The sequence below is a fragment of the Bombina bombina genome, chromosome 5 (assembly GCF_027579735.1).
Source record: "Bombina bombina isolate aBomBom1 chromosome 5, aBomBom1.pri, whole genome shotgun sequence".
Lineage (NCBI taxonomy): Eukaryota > Metazoa > Chordata > Amphibia > Anura > Bombinatoridae > Bombina > Bombina bombina.
The window spans coordinates 1,032,436,269-1,032,451,078 of record NC_069503.1 but is presented as its reverse complement, the minus strand read 5'-3'; the positions used below and the strand labels follow the sequence as shown (position 1 = coordinate 1,032,451,078).

General features: G+C 35.1%; 1 protein-coding gene across 1 annotated transcript in view; it reads left to right on the top strand.

Moving 5' to 3' along the window:
• Positions 1 to 14,810, top strand: part of CSMD3 (CUB and Sushi multiple domains 3) — a 1,747,434-nt gene that overhangs the window by 1,613,432 nt on the left and 119,192 nt on the right. The window contains 2 exon segments of the mRNA XM_053715303.1: positions 11,499 to 11,675; positions 13,140 to 13,319. Coding sequence (XP_053571278.1) covers positions 11,499 to 11,675; positions 13,140 to 13,319 — 357 coding nt within the window.

The window sequence follows — 14,810 nt, the reverse complement described above, 5'->3', positions numbered from 1 at the left end:
TTATGCTATTCTACTGTGTTTAGTGGTTCTTTAATTGTATATAAAAAAATAAGTCTGACATATAAAAGCATAGCTGGTTGGACTTCTTTGGGCACTTTTAATGATATAATTAGTATCTAATATTAGATTTCTGTTTTATTATTTTAGTGTAATGTGAATATTTTTGGTCATTCTAGTTAATTAATCAGCAGTACACTTTGGGCACTTTTAATGATATAATTAGTATCTAATATTAGATTTCTGTTTTATTATTTTAGTGTAATGTGAATATTTTTGGTCATTCTAGTTAATTAATCAGCAGTACAGTTTCTTTTTAATTCTGTTTTTTTATCATGCATGTACCATTATTTTAAACCAGTGGTTCTCAAACATAATAGACTAATTACATTAATCTGATCTGGACAACTATATATATAAAAAAATAAGAGTGCCCTAATGCAAACAAAAATAATACTCATAGGGCTAGATTATGAGTGGAGCGCTATTTATCGCTCCTTCCTAACTCTGCTAGAATGAATAATTTTCTCAAGTTCGCTAACCTCCCAAGAAATATTAATATTTCACATTCCAATGTTCCTCAAATAGAATCTATTCTATTTATTCATTAATTAAATTGTTTTTATATATATATATATATATATATATATATATATATATATATATATATATATATATATATATATCTTTGATGTTTTTTGTAAAATATATATCTATACACACACACATATATATATTAATATATATAATTATTTAAATATATATATACCCATAGCCAAAAATATTGGCACCACTGTCATATATTGCACCCCTTCTCCCAGAAAATTGTTGCAATTACAAATGTTTAGGCATTCTCATGTTTATTTCTTTTGTTTGTATTTGTATGATACAAAAATGTGGAGAAAAAAAAAGCCAAATCTGACACATTCCATGAAAGACTCAAAAAATGGACTGGACAAAATTATTGGCACCTTCTCAAAATTTTAAGATATAATTGCATTCCAAGTTTGTGATGCTCCTGTTATTTGTAATTAAACTCACCTGTATCAATTACCAGGTGCTGACAATATAGAAATCACACCTGCAACTAGTTAAAATTGTGAAAAATTTACTGTGTGTCTCACTGAGAATGGAGAAGAGAAAGAGCAGCAAAGAATTGTCTGAGGATTTGAGATCAAAAATTGTGGAAAAGCATGGGCAATCTTAAGGTTACAAGTCCATCTCCAGAGATCATAATGTTCCTGTGTCCACTGTGCGCAACATTGGCACTGTAGCTAATCTCCCTGGACGTGGACAAATGGGAACAATTAATTAAAGTTTGCAGCGAAGGATTGTTCGAATGGTGGATAAAGAACTTCAATCAACTTTCAGACAAATTCAAGCTGACCATCAGGCATAGGGTACAAATGTGTCAGCTTGCCCTGTACAACATCATCTGAATGAAAAGGGACACTATGGTAGGAGACCCAGAAGGAACCCCACTACTGACACAGAAACAAAGAAAAGCCAGATTGGAGTTTCCCAAAATACTTTTGTGAGAATGTGCTGTGGCCAAACAAAACAAAATTACAGCTTTTTGGTAAAACCCATCATTCTACTATTTTCATAAAAATAAATTAGGCTTTTAACGAAAAGAATACAGTCCCTACAGTTAAACATAGTGGTGGTTCCCTGATGTTTTAGGGTTGCTTTTCTGCTTCAGGTACTGGATGTCTTGACTGCACTGTGGTGCAGTGTAGGGCCCAGTGTCAGAAAGTTGGGTCTCTGTCAGAGATCTTGGGTCTTACAGCAGGATAATGACCCAAAACCCACATCAAAAAGCAACCAGAAATGGTTTAAGACAAAGCCCTGGAGAGTACTGAACTGGCCAGCAATGAGTCCAGATCTCAATCCCATAGAGCACCTATGGAGAGATCTCAAAACAGCAGTTGGGAAAAGGAACCCTTCCAATCTGAGATACCTGGAGCATTTGGCAAAAGAAGAGTGGTCCAAAATTAACGTAGAGAGGTATAAGAAACTCGTTGATGGTTAGAAGAAGCAATTGATTTCAGTTATTTTTTCCAAGAGGTGTGCTACCAAATATTAAATTGAGGGTGCCAATAAATTTCTCCAGTCCATTGTTTTCCGTGGAATGTGTCACATTTGGCTTTTTGTTATCCACTTTTTTGTGTCATACCAATACAAACAAAAGAAATTAACATGAGAATGTCTAAACATTTGTAATTACAATACATTTCTGGGCGAAGTGGTGCATTATCTGACAGAAATGCAGGGGTGACAATATTTTTGGCCATGCCTGTATATATATTTTTATATATATATATATATATATATATATATATACACACACAAATGCATATATATATATATACACACAAATGCATATATATATATATATATTTACATATATATATATATATATATATACATATATATATATATATATAAAAAAAATATTTAGAACATATTCCCCTATGTGAAGAACAATGGAATGTCAAACATTTACAGTACAAACAGTTAAACACTTTATTTATACATGTATATATATATATATATATATATATATATATATATATATATATATATGTAGCTCTATGTTAAATCCATTTTTTTTTTAACACCTGAGACCTTATTGAGAGGAAAAGAAATGGCACTAGCACTACAATACTGTAAATACAGGGTTGCTCAATTAAATTGGGTTGATAACTGTATTATATACGTATATATTTCTCTATACACATATATACATCTACACACACATTCGTATCTGTATGTATATCAGTCTGTGCATGTAGCTTGGGGTGAGCTGGGGTGCTTGTGCACAAGAACAACTTTTAGATTGAGTCAGGAGCCCAGGTGAAGGGATCAAGACTAGAAAAGGTGCACTTTGGCAGCACTCCCGTCCCTGATTGAAATAATTAATAATAAACTCACATTCGGGACCAAAAAGTTTCTATTCAAAAAGATTAACTTAAAACATAACTTTTATTCAACAATAGTTATAAAATTAGTACGTGTATGTGTGTGCTTTAAAAACACATAGGAACTGGGTTGTGAATGTTGGCTAATATTCAGTTGGACAATCTAGTTATGCAAACATATAGGGCACCTCAGAGGGGTTCCACTTTTATATAGATGGTCATCTGGTCTATCTTATGCTGGGGGTGAATTGGGGTATTTCACAGTGGGTTCATGTTCTAGGTGCTGTGTGTAGCACTTTCTGAGTTAAAAATATTCCTGATCAAGTATCTGATTCAGGTTTTACAGATGTAACATCTAATACAATCTATACTCAGGTCTGGTTTGGTATACTGGACTTCAGGCTATCTAGTGGTATGATAAGTTTTGTTTCTTCTATCAGTACCCTGATATCTCACACAATACCTTTGCTCTTTATATTAGCAAAATAAGGCCTAGATTTAGAGTTCGGCGGTAGCCGTCAAAACCAGCGTTAGAGGCTCCTAACGCTGGTTTTGGCCGCCCGCTGGTATTTGGAGTCAGTGATTAAAGGGTCTAACGCTCACTTTTCAGCCGCGACTTTTCCATACCGCAGATCCCCCTACGCCATTTGCGTAGCCTATCTTTTCAATGGGATCTTTCTAACGCCGGTATTTAGAGTCGTTTCTGCAGTGAGCGTTAGAGCTCTAACGACAAGATTCCAGCCGCCTGAAAATAGCAGGAGTTAAGAGCTTTCTGGCTAACGCCGGTTTATAAAGCTCTTAACTACTGTACCCTAAAGTACACTAACACCCATAAACTACCTATGTACCCCTAAACCGAGCTCCCCCCACATCGCCGACACTCGATTAAAATTTTTAACCCCTAATCTGCCGACCGCCACCTACGTTATACTTATGTACCCCTAATCTGCTGCCCCTAACACCGCCGACCCCTATATTACATTTATTAACCCCTAATCTGCCCCCCACAACATCGCCGCCAGCTACTTAAAATAATTAACCCCTAATCTTCCGACCGCAAAGCGCCACCACCTACGTTATCCCTATGTACCCCTAATCTGCTGCCCCTAACACCGCCGACCCCTATATTATATTTATTAACCCCTAATCTGCCCCCCTCAACGTCGCCGACACCTACCTACACTTATTAACCCCTAATCTGCCGAGCGGACCTGAGCGCTACTATAATAAAGTTATTAACCCCTAATCCGCCTCACTAACCCTATCATAAATAGTATTAACCCCTAATCTGCCCTCCCTAACATCGCCGACACCTACCTTCAATTATTAACCCCTAATCTTCCGATCGGAGCTCACCGCTATTCTAATAAATGTATTAACCCCTAAAGCTAAGTCTAACCCTAACACTAACACTCCCCTAACTTAAATATAATTTACATCTAACAAAATAAATTAACTCTTATTAAATAAATTATTCCTATTTAAAGCTAAATACTTACCTGTAAAATAAATCCTAATATAGCTACAATATAAATTATAATTATATTTTAGCTATTTTAGGATTAATATTTATTTTACAGGTAACTTGGTATTTATTTTAACTAGGTACAATAGCTATTAAATAGTTAAGAACTATTTAATAGTTACCTAGTTAAAATAATTACAAAATTACCTGTAAAATAAATCCTAACCTAAGATATAATTAAACCTAACACTACCCTATCAATAAAATAATTAAATAAACTACCTACAATTACCTACAATTAACCTAACACTACACTATCAATAAATTAAATAAACACAATTGCTACAAATAAATACAATTAAATAAACTAGCTAAAGTACAAAAAATAAAAAAGAACTAAGTTACAGAAAATAAAAAAATATTTACAAACATAAGAAAAATATTACAACAATTTTAAACTAATTACACCTACTCTAAGCCCCCTAATAAAATAACAAAGCCCCCCAAAAACCTACCCTATTCTAAATTAAAAAAGTTACAAGCTCTTTTACCTTACCAGCCCTGAACAGGGCCCTTTGCGGGGCATGCCCCAAGAAGTTCAGCTCTTTTGCCTGTAAAAGAAAACATACAAAACCCCCCCCAACATTACAACCCACCACCCACATACCCCTAATCTAACCCAAACCCCCCTTAAATAAACCTAACACTAAGCCCCTGAAGATCTTCCTACCTTGTCTTCACCATACCAGGTTCACCGATCCGTCCTGGCTCCGATATCTTCATCCAACCCAAGCGGGGGCTAGACATCCACTGAAGAAGTCCAGAAGAGGGTCCAAAGTCTTCCTCCTATCCGGCAAGAAGAGGACATCCGGACCGGCAAACATCTTCTCCAAGCGGCATCTTCGATCTTCTTCCATCCGGTGCGGAGCGGGTCCATCTTGAAGCAGGCGACGCGGATCCATACTCTTCTTCCGATGTCTCCCGACGAATGACGGTTCCTTTAAGGGACGTCATCCAAGATGGCGTCCCTCGAATTCCGATTGGCTGATAGGATTCTATCAGCCAATCGGAATTAAGGTAGGAATTTTCTGATTGGCTGATGGAATCAGCCAATCAGAATCTAGTTCAATCCGATTGGCCGATCCAATCAGCCAATCAGATTGAGCTCGCATTCTATTGGCTGATCGGAACAGCCAATAGAATGCGAGCTCAATCTGATTGGCTGATTGGATCAGCCAATCGGATTGAACTTGATTCTGATTGGCTGATTCCATCAGCCAATCAGAATATTCCTACCTTAATTCCGATTGGCTGATAGAATCCTATCAGCCAATCGGAATTCGAGGGACGCCATCTTGGATGACGTCCCTTAAAGGAACCGTCATTCGTCGGGAGACATCGGAAGAAGAGGATGGATCCGCGTCGCCTGCTTCAAGATGGACCCGCTCCGCACCGGATGGAAGAAGATCGAAGATGCCGCTTGGAGAAGATGTTTGCCGGTCCGGATGTCCTCTTCTTGCCGGATAGGAGGAAGACTTTGGACCCTCTTCTGGACTTCTTCAGTGGATGTCTAGCCCCCGCTTGGGTTGGATGAAGATATCGGAGCCAGGACGGATCGGTGAACCTGGTATGGTGAAGACAAGGTAGGAAGATCTTCAGGGGCTTAGTGTTAGGTTTATTTAAGGGGGGTTTGGGTTAGATTAGGGGTATGTGGGTGGTGGGTTGTAATGTTGGGGGGGGGGGGTATTGTATGTTTTCTTTTACAGGCAAAAGAGCTGAACTTCTTGGGGCATGCCCCGCAAAGGGCCCTGTTCAGGGCTGGTAAGGTAAAAGAGCTTGTAACTTTTTTAATTTAGAATAGGGTAGGGAATTTTTTATTTTGGGGGGGCTTTGTTATTTTATTAGGGGGCTTAGAGTAGGTGTAATTAGTTTAAAATTGTTGTAATATTTTTCTTATGTTTGTAAATATTTTTTTATTTTCTGTAACTTAGTTCTTTTTATTTTTTGTACTTTAGCTAGTTTATTTAATTGTATTTATTTGTAGCAATTGTGTTTATTTAATTTATTGATAGTGTAGTGTTAGGTTAATTGTAGGTAATTGTAGGTAGTTTATTTAATTATTTTATTGATAGGGTAGTGTTAGGTTTAATTATATCTTAGGTTAGGATTTATTTTACAGGTAATTTTGTAATTATTTTAACTAGGTAACTATTAAATAGTTCTTAACTATTTAATAGCTATTGTACCTAGTTAAAATAAATACCAAGTTACCTGTAAAATAAATATTAATCCTAAAATAGCTAAAATATAATTATAATTTATATTGTAGCTATATTAGGATTTATTTTACAGGTAAGTATTTAGCTTTAAATAGGAATAATTTATTTAATAAGAGTTAATTTATTTTGTTAGATAAAAATTATATTTAACTTAGGGGGGTGTTAGTGTTAGGGTTAGACTTAGCTTTAGGGGTTAATACATTTATTAGAATAGCGGTGAGCTCCGGTCGTCAGATTAGGGGTTAATAATTGAAGTTAGGTGTCGGCAATGTTAGGGAGGGCAGATTAGGGGTTAATACTATTTATGATAGGGTTAGTGAGGCGGATTCGGGGTTAATAACTTTATTATAGTAGCGCTCAGGTCTGCTCGGCAGATTAGGGGTTAATAAGTGTAGGTAGGTGTCGGCGACGTTGTGGGGGGCAGATTAGGGGTTAATAAATATAACATAGGGGTCGGCGATGTTAGGGCAGCAGATTAGGGGTACATAGGGATAACGTAGGTTGCGGCGGTTTACGGAGCGGCAGATTAGGGGTTAAAAAAAATATGCAGGGGTCAGCGATAGCGGGGGCGGCAGATTAGGGGTTAATAAGTGTAAGGTTAGGGGTGTTTAGACTCGGGGTACATGTTAGGGTGTTAGGTGCAGACGTAGGAAGTGTTTTCCCATAGGAAACAATGGGGCTGCGTTAGGAGCTGAACGCTGCTTTTTTGCAGGTGTTAGGTTTTTTTTCAGCTCAAACAGCCCCATTGTTTCCTATGGGAGAATCGTGCACGAGCACGTTTTTGATGCCGGCCGCGTCCGTAAGCAACTCTGGTATCGAGAGTTGCATTTGCGGTAAAAATGCCCTACGCTCCTTTTTTGGAGCCTAACGCAGCATTTGTTTTAACTCTCGATACCAGAGTTAAATTTATGGTGCGGCCAGAAAAAAGCCCGCGGAGCGTTAACAGCCCTTTTACCGCCGAACTCTAAATCTAGGCCTATGGATATAAATATCATGAATTATTCATGTTGGTGCCACTATATTTAATAACAGATTTTATTATAGTGAGTATATTCCTTGCTTCCAAATAGTACACAGAGTCTAAATCACACCTTGTTTAATTTACAAGACTTGTCAGTCTTGAGATGGGGAATTTTCTTAGCTGAACTGGAATTTGCTTTGTGCAATATATTTTCCTCTTTCTTTTTGTATATTGTGCACAAATTACCAGTTTAGATGGCTAATAACATACGAAGTCTGTAAGGACCTACTATTTAGTCGTCACCTAAAGGTGCTTGGTGTAAACTTTCAGATTTAGAATCTTATATTTGGCTTATTGTGAGAGTATGAAATAATTTTATTTTATTACCTTATACCGATAATTTAAAAATTATATCTTATTTTGGTAAGTGTTCTTTCAAGTTGAACCTATATGTTATCACTTGACATTCACCTCATACGTGTGATTAGATTCTGTTGGAGTTAAATAGTGGAATAACTTATTTATGTTTGTTGTGACCAATATATCCTTTATACCTATTACACCTCTAGCATGTGGTACAAATGTCAAAGTGCCTGAGACTGCAGGGGTCAGTGTATTATTACTCAAATGCGGTACTCTTCTCTTTGTAAAATTTGCAGTCACCGTTAACTCGATACTGTAATAGCGTGGTATACGTCTTATAGCAATTCACATACAGTGTCTATTAGAATTAGGTGTTAGCTTATCTAAAGAATCTAGAGAGATGCCTTATTTTGGCATCTATTACTTATCGATTAGGCTTCTACAATTTAGAGAACCGCTATTAGAAGTTAACTAACCCCAGACTTTTACCCCAAAGCATGTTACCGCGTACTAGTGTAATTCTGATTGTCCCGGTCAATGAGATATTGGGTGTTAGCTTATCTAAAGAGTCTAGAGAGATGCCTTATTTTGGCATTTGTTACTTGTCGATTAGGCTTCTACAATTTAGAGAACCGCTGTTTACAAGTTACCTAACCCCAGACTTTTACCCCAAAGCGTGTCACCGATTACTAATGTAATTCTGACCGTCCCGGTCAATAAGCTATAGGTCCTATATCAACCACTACAAGTCTATATGTTAAATATAAGTTTTTTAGATTGCCAACGCATTAGATTAAGTAATATTCAACCAGTTCCTATGCCATTTAAAAACGGCTGATTGGGGTGTAATAGGTATAAAGGATATATATTGGTCACAACAAACATAAATAAGTTATTCCACTATTTAACTCCAACAGCAATGTGTGTCCAATTCAAATTTGGTTAAGCCGATAAAGGGCATTCTATTTGGACAACAATATAGAAACCGTTGCAAACCAATATATATCAAGAATCTAATCACACGTATGAGGTGAATGTCAAGTGATAACATATAGGTTCAACTTGAAAGAACACTTACCAAAATAAGATATAATTTTTGAATTACTGGTATAAGGTAATAAAATAAAATTATTTCATACTCTCACAATAAGCCAAATATAAGATTCTAAATCTGAATGTTTACACCAAGCACCTTTAGGTGAGGACTAAATAGTAGGTCCTTACAGACTTGTGTTATTAGCCATCTAAACTGGTAATTTATGCACAATATACAAAAAGAAAGAGGAAAATATATTGCACAAAGCAAATTCCAGTTCAGCTAAGAAAATTCCCAATCTCAAGACTGACAAGTCTTGTAAATTAAACAAGGTGTGATTTAGACTCTGTGTACTATTTGGAAGCAAGGAATATACTCACTATAATAAAATCTGTTATTAAATATAGTGGCACCAACATGAATAATTCATGATATTTATATCCTTATTTTGCTAATATAAAGAGCAAAGGTATTGTGTGAGATATCAGGGTACTGATAGAAGAAACAAAACTTATCATACCACTAGATAGCCTGAAGTCCAGTATACCAAACCAGACCTGAGTATAGATTGTATTAGATGTTACATCTGTAAAACCTGAATCAGATACTTGATCAGGAATATTATTAACTCAGAAAGTGCTACACACAGCACCTAGAACATGAACCCACTGTGAAATACCCCAATTCACCCCCAGCATAAGATACAAACACAGATGACCATCTATATAAAAGTGGAACCCCTCTGAGGTGCCCTATATGTTTGCATAACTAGATTGTCCAACTGAATATTAGCCAACATTCACAACCCAGTTCCTATGTGTTTTTAAAGCACACACATACACATACTAATTTTATAACTATTGTTGAATAAAAGTTATGTTTTAAGTTAATCTTTTTGAATAGAAACTTTTTGGTCCCGAATGTGAGTTTATTATTAATTATTTCAATCAGGGACGGGAGTGCTGCCAAAGTGCACCTTTTCTAGTCTTGATCCCTTCACCTGGGCTCCTGACTCAATCTAAAACCTGAGACCTTATATCTTTAAGCCCTCATAAATGTTTAATGGAAATTTTTAAAAATTATTTGTATTATATGGTGTTATTTTAAATGTATTTTTTATGTATTTTGTGCAACTTTTTATTGAGCGGAACAGTTAACCAGAGCTATGAAGTCATGTTAACCCAACATGCATTAAATTCAATTGCACTCAAGTGAACATGTTTACTTTCATCTTGTAATATGCACGCTACTTCCAAAGTGAGCAAATCTAGCGATTAATGAGTTAAGATAAAGTTAAAAGTATAATATAATAATTGAACAGTATTAAACATGGGCCCCATAACAGCCTTAAATCCATGGGTCCCATAACAGCCTTAAATCTACATGAGTTGACAGTTTTTAAAACATTGTTTGAGTACAAAGCATGCTGAGTAGAAAATAAGTGTGTTGTACAACTTGGGCTAGATTACAAGTGGAGCTAATTTTGCCCGCCCACAAAAGGGCAAACTTGCCCGTTTGCGGGCACATGATAAATAACTAGCCATTACGCGTGTAGCATTTTTTTTAACATAAGAAAATACTGCATGGAGCAGTTTCTAGGGGTTAAAAGTGGTGGCTGAGGTGGTGATAGAAAAAAAACGGCACTGAAAAGTGCCTTTATATTGCGGCCTATGGGAACTGTGTGTTCCATGTAAATATATATGTATATGCTTATATTCATATATATCTATGTGTTAATATGTGTATATACACATATTAACACATAAATATATATGTATATATTCATATACATATATATTTATATTTGCTACCCATCGCTGCACGACTTACCCCCTTCGCTGCGCTAGTTTTCATGCCGTATCTCTCGTGAGCCCAATGCTTCCGTGCAATGCGAATGCGAGGTCATGTTCACATTGCACCTCACTAGTAATACCAGCGCACATTAGCGTGCACTGGTATTACTCAGTTAATCACAAATATCGCTTTAGCGTAAGTGATATTTAGCACTCAATTTCTAATCTGGCTGTTAATGATTTCAATTTTCAAATTTGTGGCAGAGTGGTAAGATTAAAATGCTTTTATAAGAAAATTGGCATTTAAATAGATTTTAGGTATTGACAGTGTTAACTTTCCCGTGCAACTTACTGTAAATTGTGACAATGGTTTCAATAATTGGAAAAGTAATCTGAAAACCTAGGATCTAACAAGAAGAGAAAAATAGAGAAAAGAGATAGTTATGCATACCCTGGGAGCAAAGCTAAAGCAAATAATCTGAAATCTATTAAATTACATCAGTAGAATATAAATTGCTATTTTAGTTTCCTTGCAAATGTTTTCATTTTAAAACTTTCCAATAAAACCTTAATTCTGAAGATATTCATAGTGATATAAGGTTGATTGCAAAAGTTTTTTTTCTGTTATAATGAATTTTCTTGTCATGTTAACCTTATTAGTCTAATATATGTTTGTTTCATAGCTGTTCAATGTGGGAACCCAGGAACGACAGCGAATGGAAGAGCTTTTCGTATAGACAAAACATCATTCTCTAGTTCAGTTGTATATTCTTGTCTTGATGGATACACCCTTTCTGGTTCTAGTATAAGGCAATGTGCTGCCAATGGTACATGGACTGGAGCACTACCAAACTGTACAAGTAAGTCAGAAATTTGAGGGTTGAAATTAGCTATGTCCTATTATTTATTTGGTAAATAAACATAACATTTAAATATATATAAATACATCTATATCTTGATATATTTTATAGTAATTTGGTTAGTAGATTTACATTTTCTTTTGGTCAGGAATCGGGCAACAAAATGTGGGTAATTACAGTCTAAAATAATCAGCAAGATAGTTATAGAAGATATCAATGTCACCTTTTACAGAAACTAAAATAAAAAAAACAATGTAATGGCAATTCAGAACTTTTAATTCATTAAGTTGATATTGTAAATTCAATTTACCATTATTTTCCATTCCATCGTTATTGCAAATTCTATTTACTATGCTTTGCATCCAGATGGTTTTTTAATTCTTATATTATTTCCTCACTGTTATATTTGCTACTCTGATTGATATGCTGGGACCTTCAGGATCAGTTTATTTATTTCCTAAACAAACAAACAAAAAAATACATATTACAAATTATTATATTCTACTTTTTTGTCTCTATATAGATTTACTACTTGCTTAATTAATTTTAATCAAGATAACAACTGCTTTAATATATTTACTTTTACTCCATAGGAAGCATATTTTTCATGCTTCAGATTCCACTGTTTCTGTTAGTTTTCATAATTTTTATTTGCTCTCTTAAAACCCTTTGATTGATTCATCTGATCACATATACCCCTTCAAATTTATAGAATGCTAGGCTTTATTCGGCACCAAGGGCATATTTTGCTGAGTCCAACTAGACTTGAACAAATGGACACAAAATTTTAGGGGACTGCAAATTTTGAAGAATAGCTTGGTTTCATAATACCTTGTCACTCCTGTGCTATACAAGATAATATAAATAGTTTATAGCTGATCTACAGGTGTCTCACAGAAGGGGATGAATAATTAACTACTTAGTACTTTTAGAGATAATCATATGTGAAAAAAATATGAGCTAAAATTGGTGGCGGTATAGGGGTCTATTTATGATAGTGCGGACAGACATGATACGATATAGCGTATCATGTCCGCCGCACATTGATAAATGCCGACAGCATACGTTGTTGGCATTTATCATTGCACCAGCAGTTCTGCTGGTGCAATATCACCCACTGCAAATTCGCCACCAATTGGCCGCTAGCAGGGAGTGTCAATCAACCCGATCATATTCGATCAGGCTGATTGCTTTCCGCAAACCTCAGAGGTGGCAGACGAGTTAAGGAGCAGCGGTCTTAGGACCGCTGCTTCTTAACTTCCGCTTCAGGTGGAACTGAAGTGAAGTGGGTCGGAAGCAGCAGTTTTTCCGACCCTAAAGAGTTTGGGGTGAAGCAGCAGTTTTTTTCAATGCCCAGGGCAGCATACAGCCTTAATAAGCCCCTGGTCCTTACCATTGCAAACTTATTTTAGAACATTTTATATGTATGAGATTCTAAATATTAATCTTTTTAATCCTCTACAGTAATTAGTTGTGGTGATCCAGGTGTCCCAGCAAATGGTATTAAATATGGTGAAGAGTATATCGTTGGTCAGAATGTTACCTATTCATGTCAACCTGGATACACAATGAATGTGAAGAGTTCCGTTACTCGTATGTGTACAAGTAATGGTACATGGAGTGGATCAATCCCCTTTTGTAAAGGTATCTTGGTTTCTGTGTTTGAAAAGTTTAAAACAATTTAAATTATACTGCCACAAACTGTAGTTTTACAGCTGTGCTTACAAATGACCTTCAAACGAACCTTAATTGATATGTGTAAATAGTTTCTAAAAATATTGTGTTAAAAAGTATTTTGATACCTCTTTAAAGCTTGGCATAAAAACATGTATTAGTGCATTGCATTGTATTTCTTACATGAAAGAGCAAGGATAAGTGTAACAGCCCCAAACTTTTAAGTTTAATGATGTAGATCAAAATCTAACTGAAATATAAGACTTAACATTTTTTTATACAAAACAATTTGTAAATATGCCTTCTTATTCTTAAATTACAGAAGTATCTAAGTGTAATGAACCAGTCAATATAAAATCAAACTAAGAAATGTATTAGCAAAGGCAATTAAAAAACAAGCACAAAATATAAAGCAGTGATCTTAGTAAAACTGTAACAACATACAAATCAGCCAATCGGATTGACCTCGCATTCTATTGGCTGTTCCGATCAGCCAATAGAATGCGAGGTCAATCCGATCCCTTTTTTTTTTTCCAACCTCTCCTTCACCATACTAGTTACTCAACCTAGATCCAGACATTTCTACCCTTACCATGACTTTCTAACAGTTCATTATTCGCTTACCTCTGCTCCAGTTTATTTACTATGACTTTTCATAGTTAAAGCTTTTTATTGGTTTACCCCAGTGCAGATTGTTTCACCAGATTAATACCCCCGATAATATGACATACATCACGATTATTGCTAGTTTTAACTAAGATAAATAATGTCTGTTTCAATTTCTTATTACACGTAATGTTTGGATGACATTGTACTTTTCGATCAAGATTTCATAGGTTATGTTTTTTAACTAGTATTTGTTAAATTTTCTTTTTGTACACATTTGAATTGGACAATTACGTGTATTTGTTTTACCTGTATTATTTTTCAATAAAAAATAATAAAAAATTAAAATAAAATAAAAATTATGAGAGTGATTTACCAATAAAAAAAGCTCCCCCAACTTATTACACTTGCAAAGGCATGTCTCTATCTACCAGCTAAGCAGAGTATTACTGCAGAATTAGATACAATTTAAATTTTAAAAAACATTTAGATAACTTTATTTTAGACAAAAATGTCTAAACACTGCTCTTTCATATGCATGATAGATAATTTTATGTCCCTTCAAATCAGTAAAGAATTAGAAAATAATTAAGCCCTTAGCTACCAGGAATTTAAGAGAAAAACTTCCCAAAAATACCAGTTAATTTTAAACATTTCTCAGTTTATTTTTATTTTTTAAATTTTTGTAGTACTTTCTGTAATGATCCGCAATCTGCCTTCATATAGTAAAGGAGCACGATCAGTCTAATATATTGTCAGTAATTTGTTGTATGTCTTTTAAAATTGACTATAAATGAAACATTAATTCCTGAAGGTAATCTATTGTCAGTAAAATTAAATATATATGCTTAATGA